The 17,997-nt window shown below is 45.3% G+C and overlaps 1 protein-coding gene across 1 annotated transcript in view; it reads left to right on the top strand.

Annotated features, from left to right (window-relative positions):
* Positions 1-3,017: 3,017 nt before the first annotated feature.
* Positions 3,018-17,997, top strand: part of Vap33 (VAMP-associated protein 33kDa) — a 30,912-nt gene continuing 15,932 nt past the window's right edge. Inside the window, exon 1 of the mRNA XM_065235258.1 lies at positions 3,018-3,733. Within this exon, the coding sequence (XP_065091330.1) occupies positions 3,673-3,733 (61 nt within the window). The 5' untranslated portion in view covers positions 3,018-3,672. The remainder of the gene's footprint in view (positions 3,734-17,997) is intronic.

Genomic DNA, 17,997 nt, shown 5'->3' with positions numbered 1-17,997 from the left:
AACCATTTGTTTACATCATAATGAAGATTTTCAAAACTCAAAGTAATGCGTATTTAATTGAACGTATTGCAAATTTCCATCGGAAGTGGTCTAATTTTACGATTTGCTACAGATCTTAGCTGATTTTCTCCGAGATTTACTCAAATAAGGGAAGGTCCATTAATTCTGTCACGCAAATTTGGCCCATTTTTAAACCCCCTCCCCCGTTTGTCACATTTTTTGTTTGGACCTTAATTTGTTTTGTATGGCTCGTCACAGTTTCCAAACCCTCTCCCCTCTCCCCCCTCAAAGTGTGACATAATTAATGGACCCCTAAGCACACATTTAAAATCAGGAAAATCATAACCACTGGGACAGTTTTATAAGTCTTAATCTGTCTCATCAAACATATGTGGAAGCACCAGCCGGATCACTGAAAAATCGATACAGAAAACAAAATATTCCACGTGGATGACGATTTCATGCACCTGCGATGGATAAATTAATCAGGAAAGGTGAAAATATTTTCTTCTTCCTATGCTTCAACACGACGAATGAGAACAACCCAAGATCGTTTCGCGGAACTGTCCTTCCGGTTTCTTATCCGTTGTGAAGTAATGAACCCATTGGTAATAGAAAATTTTGAGAAGCTACTCGACAGAAATCCTCAAACAAGATTCATGAGTTTGTACTATGAGTACATGACGCTGGAGGTTGCTCAATTTTTGCAATCAAGTACCACCATGTAAGTAACGATAAAAGATTTTTCACAGATGGGTCAACCAAAAATGCTTCCACTGGATTTGGTGTATTTAATCAATTTCATAGCGCCTCCTATAAACTGCAGAAACCATGCTCCGTATACGTTGCGGAACCTTGCAGCTATATTTTACGCAGTAGAGCGAATTGCCTCACTACCTTCTGACCATTATTTCATTTTTACGGATAGTCTTAGCTCACTGGAGGCTATTCGTTCAATGAGGCCGATGAATCACTCTTCGTATTTCCTGCCTGAAATACGATCTAAACTGAGTGCTTTATCTAACTGCTCCTATATTATCACCTTAGCTTGGGTCCCTCTCATTGCTCAATTCCGGGTAATGAGAAAGCGGACTCATTGGCTAAGGTGGGCGCTATGGAAGGCGATATTTTTGAGCGACAAATCGCCTTCAACGAATTTTTCTCCATTGCTCGTCAGCAAGTCCTCATCAGTTGGCAACAAAAATGGAATGATGGTGAATTGGGAAGATGGTTACATTCTATTCTCCCACAGGTGTCGAACAAACCATGGTTCAAAGGGTTGGACATGAGCCGCGACTTTATACGCGTAATATCAAGGCTTATGTCCCATCACTGCTCGTTAGACTCGCATTTCTATCTAATTGGGCTCTCAGGCAGCAATTTATGTGCGTGTGGCAGTGGTTATCACGATATCGAGCATGTTGTTTGGTCATGTACCGTACACCGTGTTGCCAGATCTGAGTTATCCATATCCCTCAGGGCCCGAGGAAAACAGCCCGTGGCGAGCCGAGACCTCGACTATTTGAATTTAATTTATGTGTTTTTAAAACGGATAGATTTGAGGATTTAGTAGTTAGTGTCATCTTGTGTTCTCCCAAGTTGTTAGTTGCCCATCGGTGTACCCTAGACTGATGCAAATTTTGACATTTTCGCTCCACAGTGCTCAAACGGTTTCAAATCGGATCCTGATTAGTCTCCCAAAATTTGAACTCATTTGAAAAGAAACTGACTTGGCACAAACCATTTGAAGTTTATATGGATATTACTATGGGAAATCCAAACTTTTTGTTCATTGTCTTCTTACCTTTTTTCCATATGGCACTGTTCTAAAATTCATTGGAAAATTTTCTCACCTTCAACTTAGCAGAAGATAGTTGTTGAGCCAAATGTCAAATAAAATAGTTATTAATTGTTTAAGATATTGATAATCTTATGGCATGATCAAGCAGCTGTTTTGTGAGCAACACTGTATCTTGCAGTGTGACATAGTAGCCATGATTTTTGTGCTCTATTCCAAGCGCCAGAAACACCAATGTTGCCTGCTGAACAGTTCATTGAGCATAATCGTAAGACATTAGTGGCTTGAATTATTGATAACTTTTGATGCTTACATTACATTGAAAAGTGGTTCAGGACAATGTTGTAGCTGAGAAAATTTTCTACGAGCTCAGTTATCATTTTTGAAAGCAGAGCGATATGGTAAATTGTAAGATGGATATGAACAAAACATTTGGTTTTCCTATAGTAATTTCCGTATAAACTTCAAATGGTTTGTGCGAAGTCAGTTTCTTATCAAATGAGTTCAAATTTTGGGAGACTAATCAGGACCCGATTTGGAACCGTTTGTGCACTGTGGAGCGAAAATGTCAAAATTTGCATCAGTCTAGTGTATACCCCCATGTTTGTCTTTTTCATCAGAGTGTCGCCTAGTTCGAGATCAATAGCACATTGCTCTCCAAACCTTGTGTTCACAATCCCTACCCTGCCATCCATTTGTTACAATTTGTTACCCCCTCGTTACTTACCTCGAGATAGCCGCGAGTAATCGGCCCCCGCTTTACTAACGTTAGTTTTAAGTAATTTTGTTATCTAAACAATGAATATCGGCTCCGCAAAGCTACAGCAAATGAGCCTGGAAAAATAAACGAATTTAAAAAAAAACGAAATGGTTGGTCGGGAAGCTGGATTAACCAACGGTCATTATGCCAAATTGATCGTATGCCAAACTAACCAAGCCCGGTACTCTTCAAGCGTGACATTCATCGCTGGCAACACTACATTTTGATGTCACGAGCGAAAAGTTTGAAGTTTCTGCAAGGCGTTAGTCACTCCAGCAAGGTTCACTATAAATAGAAAGAGACTTCCGACCATCCCTCACCCTGAACCGTTCGATAAAACGAGATAGCGCTTTCGATAGATTCGAGAAACCTCTCGGCTTCGCAACCTTGCCCAAAACAGAAACCCTCGAATCCGGGCGAAATTTGCATTTTCATAACCGCAACGTTCCGTCAGCAAAAGTCAAAAACGCGACGAACACGAAAGGTGAAAAGAAAAAAAAAGAAAGAGCCGAGTCGGAGAGTGACGAAAGCGAAACCGGGGCGTGAAAATTGATTTTTCTTCTGCTGCCAAAGTGTTGTCGAGAAAGGGAAAATCGGTACGGTGATCTCCCTGGAGTTTAGCAACGGGAAAACGGAAAAAGTGTTACGGAAAAGCTGCTTCCCGAGTGTAAATCCGCATAGCAGCAACTAAACGGGCAGCGCTTCGATACGGGAACGACTCCTAAGGACGAAGGCGACGCGAAGAGCCAAGGCGAAATCCGTGGTTATAGATTTTTCGCGTAACCTGTGCCCGCAGCAGCAGGGCAGAAGAGCGACGAGTAGTGTGTGGTGTGTGGAAGTTTGATGTGCGTTTTGTGTTTGCCTGTGAGTCGAGTGTTTTATCGATCCATTTGGGATTCTTTTTTTTTTTCTCTTCCCGAACCCATTGAACGGAAAGTGGTGAGAAGTGTATAGGTGAGCGTTCGACGGTTTTTGGGGAAGAATCGGACTCCCGGAAACGGAAACAGCAGTAGAATCGGATTGACCCATCTGAAGAAGGAGAAGCGGAATTTAGTTTAAATCCTGATAGGAGATACCATCAGCAGTAAAAGTGGCAGCACCAGAAGCAGCAAATATGTCTAATAAGCCAGCGCAGTTGCTTGTTATCGAGCCAGCGAATGAGCTGAAATTCGTAGGTAAGAAGTGGGGTAGAAGGTTTACACACGGTTTTGGATTTTTTTTTTCTTTGAGGAACCACGACGGTCGACGTTAGGTCATGATGATTAGCAAGCAGCATGACACCACAATCACTGAATCCAATGCCAAACCATTTTTCGCTGATGGAGATAGCGATGGTGTTCGAGATTCAGAGTGAATCTGAATCAGTAGGTGGAGAAGATGATTTTTAGTAGGTAGTAATGGCAATATCAACAACAGCAACGATGACTGCATTGGCTGCACGAATGCGATGTATCTATAACGCAATTTAGTGCGATGCATTAGACATGCATATTGCGTATCAATAATAATTGAAATTACTTAAAAAGCTTGATCACTGCTGTGTTTATCGAAAGCGTATGCATTTTTTGTTTCTGGAAAGCGTGAGTCACTGTATGAAGGTCAGGATTTAAAGACTACGATCCACGAATTTACATGTACGGTCTTAATATCAGATGTCATGTCATTATTTTCAGTGAAAAGTTTGTCATTAAAATCAGCCTTGAATGGATTTATCGGAAATATTCTTCTGCCAAACTGGATTTCCTTACGATATTGAATTGATTAATATATTCATCCTAAATAGAATTGCAGTTTATCCTAATTTAATTTCAACGAAACTTTTCATCCTCACATGTTATAGATTTCGATGATCATGCTGACATAAGCAGAGACACCAATTGAATTTCACTGCCACTATTACTTTGGTCTATTATGATAAATTATCCGGTTTAATGTTGCTTCACCAGTATGTCGTATCACTATCATGTGGAGTTACCATCATGGTGATTTATCCCATCCAGGTCTCAATTTACGGACCGGTACAATCGCTATGGATCTCGGCAACGAATATAGACTAACAAATGGAAATATGGAACCTTGATCCTTGATCTGTAAGTCTCTCAATTTCTTGGGAAGCACCCGCTTTCTTTTCGACTTATTGATGGTCTGCAAGTTCATCATTGTAGCGCTGCAGAAGGCTTGCTGGGAAAGATTGTCGGTACATCCTATAGAAATATCATCTACCAGAGCTTTTGTTAAACACATGAGAAGGGTCAGCATTCGTGATGCCAAAGTAGGCGACAACAGGTTGAAAGGCCGTTTCTTCAATGTCAGGATAATCAAAGTACAGCTGGATCGAAAATTCGACAGCTGCCCAAGGCTTTACATCAAAATCATTATCGGATATCTTAATGCTCAGAGTGACATGGAGGATGAATTCAGACCGGTTATCGAAAAGTACAGCGTACATTAGCTTACGATCTCCTCGAAGAACATGGCATACGTAGTGTCTACCACCACAGCCTTGCATATCCGTACATGTGGAGAATCAACCACGGTTGCCTTGACGAAAGGCACTTCTTGGTTACCATATACGTTGGGACCTATCGTGGTGCAAACATCGATTCAGACCCCACTACCTTGTGTTGTGAAAAGTACGCCAAAGACATTCTGTTGTCAACAACATTTCGGTACCAACTGGTATGACTCAAGCTATTCGAAGTCGCAACTGACTACTTTCGAAACTTCGAAGCAGCGTTGTCGGACGAGCAAGAGAGAGCTGTTTAAAAGACTAGAGAACTGCTAGAGTAGTGTCCAAGTGGCCATCAAAACTGCAACAGAAGGTATCGTGGGAAGAAATCGACAAAATTGAATCGATTAGTTTGACGACGACTGTTAGACGGTTTTAGAAGGGAAGCATGTATCGTGAGCAGTCTTGTAAGCGGTCACGGTTGTCGACACATTTTCTGTGATAATCGACTGCCTTTGCCTCCGACACTTGCTAAACAAGCTATCATAGTACAGTACCAAACTATAATGTCATATGACACTGTCGCCCAAGACCGTCACGAATGTATGTATTTTAGTTTTTCTCATAAAAAGAGCTGCTGATACAGTAATGTCCCGATTTTGTCAGCCCCCTGATGAATTTTAGGAATCATTCAATTTATACGAGCCCATTTAGGGGGGCGGGGGGAGCTGGAATTTCAAACTTTTCGTAAGTGTCATATAAGGAAAGACATTCTTACAGTGATGGTGTGGAGGGGGGGGGGGGGGGGGTAGAATTGAATGGCCACTCAATGCATATGTGATTAAGCATTTTCTGTAAGAACAACAATAATAATACATAGTGCATAATAAAGACTTGCATATGTCCCATACCAATTGGTGATTGGTGAGTAGTAGGCTCAGATTTAACATTCCTGACTTACGCCGATCTGGCTCTGAACACGGCCCCCATGAAGGACCGTGTCAACCCTAGCATGGCCTCCCTGCTTGCATAGATAACCATGGGATCACGATAGGAGATTACATACAACGAGTGGAGATAGCGGCCCGGAGGGGGGACCCATCAGAATGGAGAAAATCGGAGAAAAAACAAAAAAGAAGAAAATGAAACAAACCAAAAAAATATGAAGGACGACGGCAAGACGCCAGACAGTGAAAACGGAGGAGCGAACGTGTTCGCAAGAAGCGGAAAGCTGCAGAGATCACCAGCGTCAAACCAGGTGACCACAGCGATTTCCAGTAGTAGCATACCCCAAGTGGAACAGCATGGACCCCAAGGAGAGCAGCTAGGTGTGGCGCCATGCCAAATATTCGCACCGAAATCCAGCAGTGGCAAACAGCAAGAATTGCAGCTTGCGAGAACCAAAATGACGGGGGTTAGGAGGAAGATTGATGAACTCTATGTGTTCGTGAAGGATAAGAACAACATACACAAGGATGTCAAGCTACTAGCGACGGTCATCAAATCCGGCATAGCTGGGGCAGACCGGGAACTGCAAGAATGGAGAAGAAGAGCTGAAGCGGCCGAAAAGGCTCTGCTTGAGGCCAAGGAGAATGCAATGCTGGCTGAAGCGCAGGAGACACCGAAGAGACCAACGAACCCACGTCCGGAGAAAAGAGATCACGCCAGGAGACGAAGAGGACCCCAAAAAACACAAGGACGAATACGCCGACAAGGAGCAAGAAGATGGAGAAGACAGTGATTGGCGTAAAGTCGAAAACCAGAAGGAGAAGAGGAAAAAACTGAAGGAAGAAGGAGGAGAAGGAAAAGAAAAATGAAGAGGAAGATAAGAAGAAGAAGACAAAAGAGAGGAAGAAGGAAGTCACGAAGAAGAAGAATAACCCCAGGCATCGTAGGGAGAGCAGTAAGGGCAACGCCCTGGTTATCGAGGCGAAAGACAAAACGACATACGCAGCACTCCTCCGGAAAGTGAGAGAGGATCCGGAGTTTAAGCAACTAGGCGAGAACGTGGTGAAAACCAGGCGCACCCAGAAAGGCGAGATGCTCTTCGAGCTGAAGAAGGACCCGTCGGTGAGGAGTTCAGCCTTCAAGGAACTCGTCGAAAAATCTCTTGGCGAAGACCTGAACGTAAGAGCCGTATCGCAGGAGTCAGTGATCGAGTGCAAGGATCTGGATGAGATCACAACGGAAGACGAGGTACGATGTGCGCTGAAGGTGCAATGCAATCTGGGAGATGTGCCCATGACAATCCGGTTGAGGAAGACGTACGGTGGTCCCTCGGGTTACCAAGCAAATGCAGAGATGCTTTAAGTGCATGAACTTTGGTCACCAGACGAGCAACTGCAAAGGCCCTGATCAATCGGAGCTGTGCAGGAAATGCGGAGAGAAGGAGCACGTTGATAAAGACTGTATGAAGCAACCGAGGTGCATGCTCTACAGAAAGGAGGACGGAAACGACCATAGAGTTCTCTACCACGGTTAGTATTAGTGAGCAGTTTCACTAATACAAGCGTTTAACTGGTTGAAAATAAAAAACAAACCGCTGTCAGGTCGAACACTTTGACAGCTGATTTCGTGGTTGAAAATAATAAACAAATCGATTTTACACGGCTACACTAGCAACGTTGTATTGGTGAAATCCTGCGACAAGAAGTCAATGGAAGTTTCAGGTGCCCAGCTTACAAAAAGGCGATAGCGGGCCAATAGTAATGGAGATAACCCAAATAAATCTCAATCATTGTGACACAGCACAGCAACTGTTGTGGCAGTCGACAACGGAAACGAAGTGCGACGTTGCAATGATTGCGGAGCCGTATCGAGTCCCTCCCGATAACGATAACTGGGTGGCCAATAGAGCAGGGATGGTGGCAATACAAGTTATGGGCAGGTATCCCATACAAGAAGTGGTGACGAGGTCTTACGAAGGTTTTGTGATCGCCAAAATTAATGGAACCTTCGTATGAAGTTGCTATGCACCCCCGAGATGGACAATGGAGCAGTTTTCACCAGATGCTAGATGGACTCACCAGGGAGCTCACCGGACGGAGACCAATCGTCATTGGAGGAGATTTCAATGCTTGGGCAGTGGACTGGGAAAGCAGATGTACCAATGCAAGAGGGTATCGCCTGCTGGAAACTCTGGCAAAGTTGGACGTCAGTCTGACCAACGAAGAAACCTTCAGTACCTTCCGCAAAAATGGTAGGGAATCCATTATCGACGTCACTTTCTGCAGTCCGTCGTTAGTGGCAAGTATGAACTGGAGAGTGTGTGAGGAGTACACTCATAGTGACCATCAGGCGATTAGGTACAGCTTTGGCCAATGGATACCTACGGCAATGTGGAAAACGAAAGTAAGCAAGTGGAGGTTGAAGACGAAGGCATTCGACAAAGATCTCTTTGTAGAAGCTCTCCGGGTAGACAGCAGCGTCCCAGACCAAAGCGCGAACGAGTTGACCGAATCGTTAGCGAGGGCATGCGACACAACCATGTCGAGGAAATCGGAGCCAAGGAACAGACGGCGCCCAGCTTACTGGTGGAACGAGGCACTTAGCACGTTCCGCGCTAGTTGTCTCCGAACCAGAAGGCGCGTTCAGCGGGCAAGAACTGATGCAGACAAAGCAGAGCAAAGGGTGGTGTTTCGAGCAGCCAAGGTCGCTCTAAAACGGAAGATAAAGCTGAGCAAGTCAAACTGCTTCACTTTTCCCGAAGCATGACCAAATAATCTGGCCACCTACACCGTACGGCGAGCCGTAGGCAGATAACACCGAAGGTAGACAAGTCTCCAACGAGGAACTCGTAGCAGTGGCGAAAGGGCTAAAGACGAAGAAAGCTCCCGGTCCGGATGGAATCCCCAACGCGGCGTTGAAGGCGGCGATCCAGGCGTTCCCGGACATGTTCAGGATAGTTCTGCAGAAGTGTCTGGATGAAAGTCACTTCACGGATCGATGGAAGATACAGAAGCTAGTGCTGCTGCCGAAGCCCGGAAACCGCCGGAGGATCCAGCATCGTATAGGCCTATATGCTTGCTGGATACAGTCGGAAAGCTATTGGAGAAGATCATCCTCAACAGGCTAACGAAATGCACGGATTGTCGGTGAGGCAGTTCGGATTCCGGAAAGGGAGATCAACGGTGGATGCAATTCGGACAGTGGTCGAGAGTGCTGAGAAAGCGTCCAAACAGAAGCGGAAGGGAGATAGATATTGCGCCGAGATAACGATCCACGTGAAGAACGCATTCAACAGCGCCAGCTGGGAGGCCATCGCCGAAGCACTGCATGGAATGAGGGTTCCTGATTACCTGTGTAGCATTATAATGAGTTACTTCCAGAACCGGGTTCTAGTCTACGAGACGGATATGGGAGAGAAATCAATCCGGATCACGGCGGGTGTGCCACAAGGCTCCATCCTTGGCCCAACGCTCTGGAACGTAATGTACAACGGCGTGCTAACGCTGAAGTTGCCCAAAGGAGTCGAGATCGTAGGATTTGCAGACGACGTCGTCTTGGCGGTAGTAGGCGAGACGATAGAAGAGGTAGAAATGCTGGCAACCGAGGCGATCGACACGGTTTCCAACTGGATGCAAGGAGCGAAGCTGCAGATAGCCCACCACAAAACGGAAGTGCTATTGGTCAGTAACTGCAAAGCTGTTCAGCGAGCAAAAATTACCGTCGGGGAGAACGCCATAGCATCAAAGCGCGTGCTGAAGTATCTTGGAGTGATACTCGATGACCGGCTAAGCTTCAATAGCCACGTCGACTACGCATGTGAGAAGGCGGAGAAGGCCATCAATGCGATAGCTAGAATCATGCCGAACAACTCTGGACCAAGCAGCAGCAAGAGGCGTCTTCTGGCAAGTGTATCGTCGTCTATACTGAGGTACGGAGGTCCAGCCTGGGATGCAGCGCTGAAAACGAAGAAGAACCAAAGAAAATTGAACAGTATGTTCCGCCTCATGGCCATGCGAGTCATGAGTGCGTACAGAACAATTTCGACGGAAGCAGTATGCGTTATCGCCGGTATGATACCCATCGTCATCACCTTGGCGGAGGACACCGAGTGCTATATGCGAAGAGATACCAGAGGAGTACGGACATTGGTGAGAACGGAGTCGAAGCAGGAGTGGGACGCAGCGGAGAACGGTAGATGGACACACAGGCTAATACCGATTCTTTCGACCTAGGTGAACAGGAAGGATGGAGAAGTCAACTTCCACTTGACGCAGTTCCTGTCTGGTCATGGCTGCTTCAGGAAGTACCTGCATCGCTTCGGACAGGCAACGTCACCCCTCTGTCCGGAGTGTGGCAACGTGGACGAAACGCCGGAGCATGTGATTTTCGACTGCCCAAGATTTGAGGCAGTGCGAGTGGAGATGCCGGCCCTTAGCGCGAGAAATGTCGTCAGTGAAATGTGAGAGGACGTGGAGCGTCGTCAGCAGGGCAGTGACGCAAATTTTGTCGGAGCTGCAGCGAAAATGGAGAGATGATCAGCGAGTTAGCAACGCCGGCTAGCTGAGCTAAAGAGAAGTGCTTGAGCACAGACCCCCCCCCATGCACAAAAGATACGTTCTGTACCCGCCTTTTACACACAAACCAATCCTACCAAGGTGGTCATTCTCTAAAATAGGCCTGATAGGACTAGGAACTGTAATTAATAATTAAAATGTCAAATGTACTAAAGTTGAAAAGACGCATCTGTGTCACTTGAAAATTATTCATACATGTAAACCACACAAACACAAGAAATAAAGATCATTTAAAGTCAAAAGTCCGCCTTTTACATAATAATAAGTATAATAGTCAAAAATGCATGACAAACATCAATTTTGCGTGGTTCTACGTCATATTGCGGTCGTGTCTAGGACACAATCCTTTAATTTTTGTTTTCCGTCGACCTTGTTTTTCGTGCTGAGCACCAATGCTACCGACGCCAGGAAGGCAGCTTCCACACCTGGACCCTACCTATCGAAGGAAGGCGTGATCAGAGATGTTATGCCTCAGAACAACCCGGCGGCGCCGACTGGGATTAAACCCAGGCCTGCTGGAGTGAAAGGTAATCACGCTTACCACTACACCACCGGCGCCGCTATCAAAGTAGGTTGGTCTATTTGAAGAGTGACGCGAGATTTGTATGTCATGTACCATCATACTCTATGCCTAGGGTAGTCGAGAAATTTGTCTACCAGAAAAATTCCTAGACCGGACCGAGAATCAAACCCAGCTACCTCCAGCTTGGTCTTGCTTTGTAGTTGCTTCAAGGAAAATCCCCCCAGCGCAAATTCTTGTGCCAGCCGGTTCACGTCTATACCAAACATCTTCCCGGAAAAACGCGAGTCTCCGGCGACTTGGGGTCGTTGCTGATGACGGCCCGGCGAGACGACGGCACCGACCGACTACCGACCAAAATCGTATGTATAATGGATGAAGCAGAACAAACTCGGTACCTACCTACCATATGCCTAAATACTGACGAAAACAAGTGAAACCTCTGTTCCACTGTCGGCAGACCCGCAGCAGCCGCAGATTCTATTTTTGTGTTCATATTTTCCTATTCCTTGCATGCCACACCGCTCTGGTGTTGCTCTGCTGGCTACACGGAGGGGTTGTAACTCCCCCGTGTTCGCTCATCTTTCTCTTCCCAAACCGTACACACCGAAGAAGAGATGCAATTTGTAGTGTTTTATTAAATAACAACTTTTTTTTCGGCGTTTATTGCAACGAACCGGTAAAATGTTTGCACTTTTTATGGGCAGCAAAACTTGCACATGGAGCGGGTGGCCTACATTTTTTCACGGGTCTAAATTGTTTCGTGTTCGCCTATACCTAAGCTGGTATTAATTAGAGGTTTTTGAACAATCGATGCATGCGAGCAGTCCGATTATAAGTTAGCGGATACTACCCACAACCTGCTTTTAAATTTACGGCACTTATCTCTCGATCGTTTCTTTTTGATAAGCACGTATTGTTTGATCAGTTCGTAAAATACGCCGACGAACTGTGGGCATCGCAGATCATTAACATCTCCAAAACAATTTGATGATCGTTTATTGTGTGACATTAAGCTTCGTGCTTTTGAAAACTGTAAATCCCTACTAACCTCGAGACGACCGCGAGTAATCGGTTCAATTCCTTTAACTCTAGATTTAAGACATTAATTATGTATAACGCAAATGATAACTTGGCTCTGTAAAATTTATTCGATTGATCCTGTACAAATAAATTAATACAAAAAAAGCTTCGTGCTTTTGTTCCATCGTGCAAGAGTGACGTGAAACATGTTTAACATATTTTGCTTGCCTGAGAGTCATTCCCGCTGAATACAGTGGACGTGATCACGGGTGATGAGCGGAATGGTTCTAGTTCATTAACACTCGCAATATTAGAAGCCTCCCGACCAACCGTTCCTGAAACTTCTTCAAAGTTCTTTATACAGAAATAAAGATTTATGTCGGCAATTCTTTACTTTAAAATTTCTATGATTACGATATTTTGATCTGGCAACACAATCGATATTTTAACATTGGTAACGATTGGTAGCAATATTTTGAGAAAGATCTTTATAAACGATTCACGATTAGACTTTTAGCATCTTTACAATTATTCATGAAATGGTGACGATCGCTATCGATTTTTCTAATGAATGGCTTTGAAGATCGATGTATAGAAAATTAACGAAATGGTTGGTCGGGCATGATCTAATAGTGCAAGAAGTTAATGGAGGTGAAGTCAGGGTGACCAGCGAACAGGGAAACCCAGTAAATAATCGGGAATTTGACAGGAGAACCGGGACAAATCAATAAACCTTAATATATGGTCACTTAAAATATAAGTTGACCTTTCTATTGTTTATCAGTGTTCAAGCTTATTCTAACTAATTAGGTGTTTTTTTTTGCACCAACTTAAGTATTATAAAGATTGTGAAAAATAGGTTTGAATGAATGACCATGAAAAAAAAATTTTAATCAAAATTCCCATCGGGAATCCTAGAATTAGACTTTGAAAAATTCTCCCTGAAATTATCCTCAGAACGCCTTTTAGAACCTGTTAATTCTTATCTATGAATAATCGTCGAAATTCTTTTGGAATAAAAATCACTTGCTATTCTCCTCTCGGTCTCCATAAAATTATTCTCAAAATCACCTAGGACAGGGTGCCGACTCAATGATGAAAAATAAATTCCCTGATATTCCCTGATTTTCCAGCCCTTTTTCGGAAATATTACAAACAGAGCTGGAGTGGTAGAAATAAAGAAAATCAAAAAATAAATGAAGCTTACTGATTAACGTTTAATACGTAAATCTTCAGTTTTGGAACTTGACTTTACTGGAAAGTTTATATCTTTATTTTGTAGTTGAGGAAGTTCCTAACATTGGTCCTAGAATAGAGGAAACCATCGTTTCTATTGTAACAACACTATCGCAATTATATGTGCAATATACTTACTTACCTTACCAATCAGACTGAGGCTGAGTTGTCCGTAGAAGTCGTCTCCACTCTACTCGATCCATGGCCACACTTTGCCAGCCTCGTAGTCTGCGAAGGGTCCGCAAGTCGCCTTCTACTTGGTCGATCCACCTTGCCCGCTGCGCGCCTCTTCTTCTTGTTCCTATTGGGTCGCTTTCTAGAACCATTTTCACCACCAGCCCACCGTAGTCGCCTAATTTTTGCAATGTAGATGATGGATGGTTCTCCCAGCAGCTGGTGCAATTCGTGGTTCATTCGCCTCCTCCACGTTCCGTCATCCATCTGCACTCCACCGTAGATGGTACGCAACACCTTCCGTTCGAAAACACCAAGGGCGCGTTGGTCCTCCACGAGCATAGTCCAGGACTCGTGGCCGTAGAGGACCACCGGTCTAATGAGCGTCTTGTAGACAGTCAACTTCGTGCGGCGGCGAATTTTATTCGACCGGAGCGTCCGCTGGAGTCCAAAGTAGGCACGATTCCCTGCCATAATGCGTATTTGAATTTCTCTGCTGGTATCATTTTCGGCGGTCACCAGTGAGCCCAAACACACGAACTCATCGACCACCTCGTCTTCGTCACCGTCAATCTGAAATCGGGATGGGAGACTAACATTGTCTTCCCTAGAACCTCTTCCTTTCATGTATTTTGTCTTTGATGCGTTGATGGTAAGTCCAATCCGCCTAGCTTCAGCCTTCAGTCTGATGAACGTTTACGCCATCGTCTCAAAGTTCCGTGCCATAATGTCAATGTCATCGGCGAAGCCAAGAAGCTGGATGGATTTCCTGAAGATCGTGCCACTCGTGTCTATCCCAGCTCTTCTGATCACACCTTTTAACGCGATGTTGAATAGCAGACACGAAAGTCCATCACCTTGCCGTAACCCCCTTCGAGATTCAAAGGAACTAGAGAGTGTCCCGATACTCGAACAACGCACATCACTCGATCCATCGTCCCCTTGACCAATCGCGTCAGTTTATCCGAAAATCCGTACTCGTGCATAATCTGCCATAGCTTGTGTCGTATGCGGATTTGAAATCGATGAACAAATGATGTGTGGGCACGTTGTATTCGCGGCATTTCTGCAGAACCTGCCGAATCGTGAAAATTTGGTCCGTGGTAGCACGGGCACCCATGAATCCCGCCTGGTATTGCCCCACGATCTCTCTTGCAAATGGTGACAGGCGGCGGCATAGAATTTGGGAGAGTACCTTGTAGGCGGCGCTCAGCAGTGTGATCGCGCGGTAGTCGCAGCAATCCAACTTGTCGCCCTTTTTGTAGATTGGGCATACGACACCTTCCATCCACTCCTCCGGTAATATCTCCTCCTCCTAAATCTTGGCACTGCTTCACCATCGTATTTTAATAGCTCACTTGGTAGTTGATCTACACCAGTTGCTTTGTTGTTCTTCAGCCGACCGATCTCCTCCTCAACTTCTTGAAGATCAGGGGCCGGTAGCCTGTCGTCTTCTGAGCGTGCTCCAAGGTCTGTTGCCGTGCCACCTTCGTTTTCTGCTGCTTCACCGTTGAGGTGCTCATCATAGTACTGCTTCCACCTCTCAATCACCTCACACTCGTTCGTGAGAAGGTTACCGTCCAAGTCCTTTCACATATCGGCTTGCGGCACGTAGCCTTTGCGCGAATTATTTAGCTTCTCGTAGAACTTCCGTGTGTCCTTTACGCGGTACAGTTTTCCATCGCCTCGCGATCTCGCCCGTGCTGCATTCTTCCCCTCTACTAACAGTTTGCATTCGCCGTCAAACCAGTCATTTCTTCGGTCCGGGATTGCAGTACCTAGTGCCGCTGCAGCAGTACTGCTTATGGCGGAACAGATATCCCTCCAGCCATCTTCAAGAGAAGCTGCGCCAAGCTGCTCTTCCGTAGGTAGTGCAACTTCCAGCTGTTGCGCGTAGTCCTGGGCAACTCCGGCGTCCCGTAGTTGCTCAATGTTGGGTCGCGGCGTTCGACTTCGACGGGTGTTATGCACCGTCGAGAGTTTTGAGCGCATGCATACTGCAACTAGGTAGTGGTCCGAATCTATGTTCGCACTGCGTCGGAGAAGAATTTTCCGTCGATTAGAACGTGATCAATTTGGTTTTCTGTGTGTTGGTCAGGTGATCTCCAGGTGGCTTTGTGGATATCCTTGCGGTGGAAAAAGGTACTTCGAACTACCATACCCCGAGAGGCTGCAATGTTCACGCATCGTTGGCCGTTGCCGTTCGATATGGCATGCAGGTTGTTTGGCCCGATTGCCGGTCTATACATTGCCTCCCGTCCTACCTGCGCGTTCATGTCGCCGATGACGATTTTGACGTCCCGTTGCGAACAGCCATCGTACACCAGCTCCAGCTGCGCATGGATCGCTTCTTTGTCGTCGTCGGGTCTCCCTTCATGTGGCCAGTGCACGTTGATGATGCTGTAGTTGAAGAAACGGCCCTTAATCCTCAACATGCACATCTTCGCGTTGATCGACTGCCAACCAATCACGCGTTGGCGCATCTTACCCAGCACTACAAAGCCGGTTCCCAGCTCGTTGGTGGTGCCACAGCTCTGGTAGAAAGTAGCTGCTCGATGCCCGCTTTTCCAAACCTTTTGTCCCGTCCAGCAAAGTTCCTGCAGTGCTACGACTTCGAAGTTGCGTGGTTGAAGTTCGCCATATATTAACCTATCGCAGCCCGGGAAGCCGAGCGATTTGCAGTTCCATGTTCCGAGTTTCCAATCGTAGTCCTTATTTCATCGCGTAGGTCTGTGTCGATTATTCCGATCCGTATTTCTTTCTTCAGTATTTGCAACTTTATGTTTTTTTTCCAGGGCGGCTTGTTGGGCCTGCCCCAACCCCCTGTCTCGCCGGGCAACCATCGTGCACAGCTCTGTTTAGAGTCCCACGCTGGCACTAAGACGGTGATCAGCCGCTCCTAACATGGAGAATACTGCTATAGCCGGACTGGTAACATTGCCCAGGCTACGCCAGCTGTGTCCATGTTTTAGCTGGTAGTCTTTTGTTATCATATGACTCGGGGAGGCGTGAAGTAGGAACTTGTGAGGACCAGGGCTAGGTATTCCGCTCCTTCCAGGTTGTCAACTCACCATTTTGTAGCCCAATATGCAATATAAATTAACGTAACTATTGAAATTGACGTATCTGCTTTTGTAAACAATCTCTTCAATCGACGATTTGTCTTAACTGCTAACTCACCCACGCAAACAAATACTATCATCAGGTAGGGGAATCGTTGCTACAAATCGTCGATTGAATTGATTGTTTACAAAATCAGATACGTCGATTTGAATAGTTACGCTTGATTTAGTCCGGTAACATGCACAAAGTGGAAAATTACCGACCTATCTCGATCCTGAACTGCTTGGCCAAAGTTCTCGAAAGTCTTCTGCATGGAAAAAAATTAAATAGCAGTACCATATTTTGTCGAGACTGAACAGCCATTCACAACACACGTAGAATAAAAGGACAATCGATTCTGCCCAGTAGAATGTTTACCACAAACAGGGCCCTTGTCGTATCTCTTCGACTTCACAAAGGATCCTGGAGAATTAACTGGCACCGACTTTCGTAGCTTGGAAGGCGATGAGGATCCCTCCAAGGCAATCGTCGAAGGTCAAACCAAATGAATCGTCGTTGAATAGACTCTACTCTTTGTACACTGTTTTGGTAGTTGGGATTCCATACAGGGCAGCCGTATTCTAATATCCGACCGGACGAGGGAGCAGTAAAGCGACTTCAAACACTAAATGTCCGTGAAACTTTTAGCTATCCTGAAAATGAATCCGAGCGTTCTGGATGCCGTGTCGATCACGTACGAGATATGCTGGCTGTATGTGAGTTGACAATCTAAGATGACTCCCAGATCCTTAATGTGATTCACACGATGTACGTCAACGCCTTCTAGGATATAACTGAATGTAATTCGATGTTTCTTCCGTGAGAACGTGATTTCTGAACATTTCGTTGGATTTACAACCATGCGGTTCAGTTGGCACCAATTAGCAAAAGCGTTGAGTTGGAGTTGGAGAAGGTGGCAGTCAGCGATGACTCGGATTCGGGGATAGATTTTCATGTCGTCTGCAAACGACAGTTGATAGGATGCAAATCTTGTTTGCAATTCCAACAACCTTGGTGGAATCCGCAATTGTGTAATCTGCGTAACCGTCTGCTCTAAAACGTTACTTTCGTTCCCGGACCGCAGCAAACAAGTATACGGTGCAGCTAGTAAAGGGTGATACGGTCAAAATTTGGTCAAGGGAAAACGCGTGTAAATCGGTGAAATCGTTTATTTAAAAAATCAAATTAAATTTCTTTTTCAAGTTAAATTAGTATAAAATTCAGGAAAAATATTCAGTTAGGCTTCCGCTTTTCCAAATCCGAATTGCCGGGCCTTACGCTTGACCCCTGCCATCAGATTTTGTACAGCCACCTTGTCCACCTTCTTCGCCGCAGAAAGCCAGTTTGCCTTGACCTGCTGCTCGCCCTTAGCAGTTTTTTTTGGTCTTCTTTAGGTTCCGCTTGACAATAGCC

The sequence above is a fragment of the Ochlerotatus camptorhynchus genome, unplaced genomic scaffold, assembly GCF_037179485.1.
Source record: "Ochlerotatus camptorhynchus isolate MF236.1 unplaced genomic scaffold, CSIRO-AGI_Acam_v1.1 ptg000467l, whole genome shotgun sequence".
Taxonomy (NCBI): domain Eukaryota; kingdom Metazoa; phylum Arthropoda; class Insecta; order Diptera; family Culicidae; genus Ochlerotatus; species Ochlerotatus camptorhynchus.
Note: the sequence above shows the minus strand (reverse complement) of the source record. Positions and strands in the feature narration are given on the sequence as shown.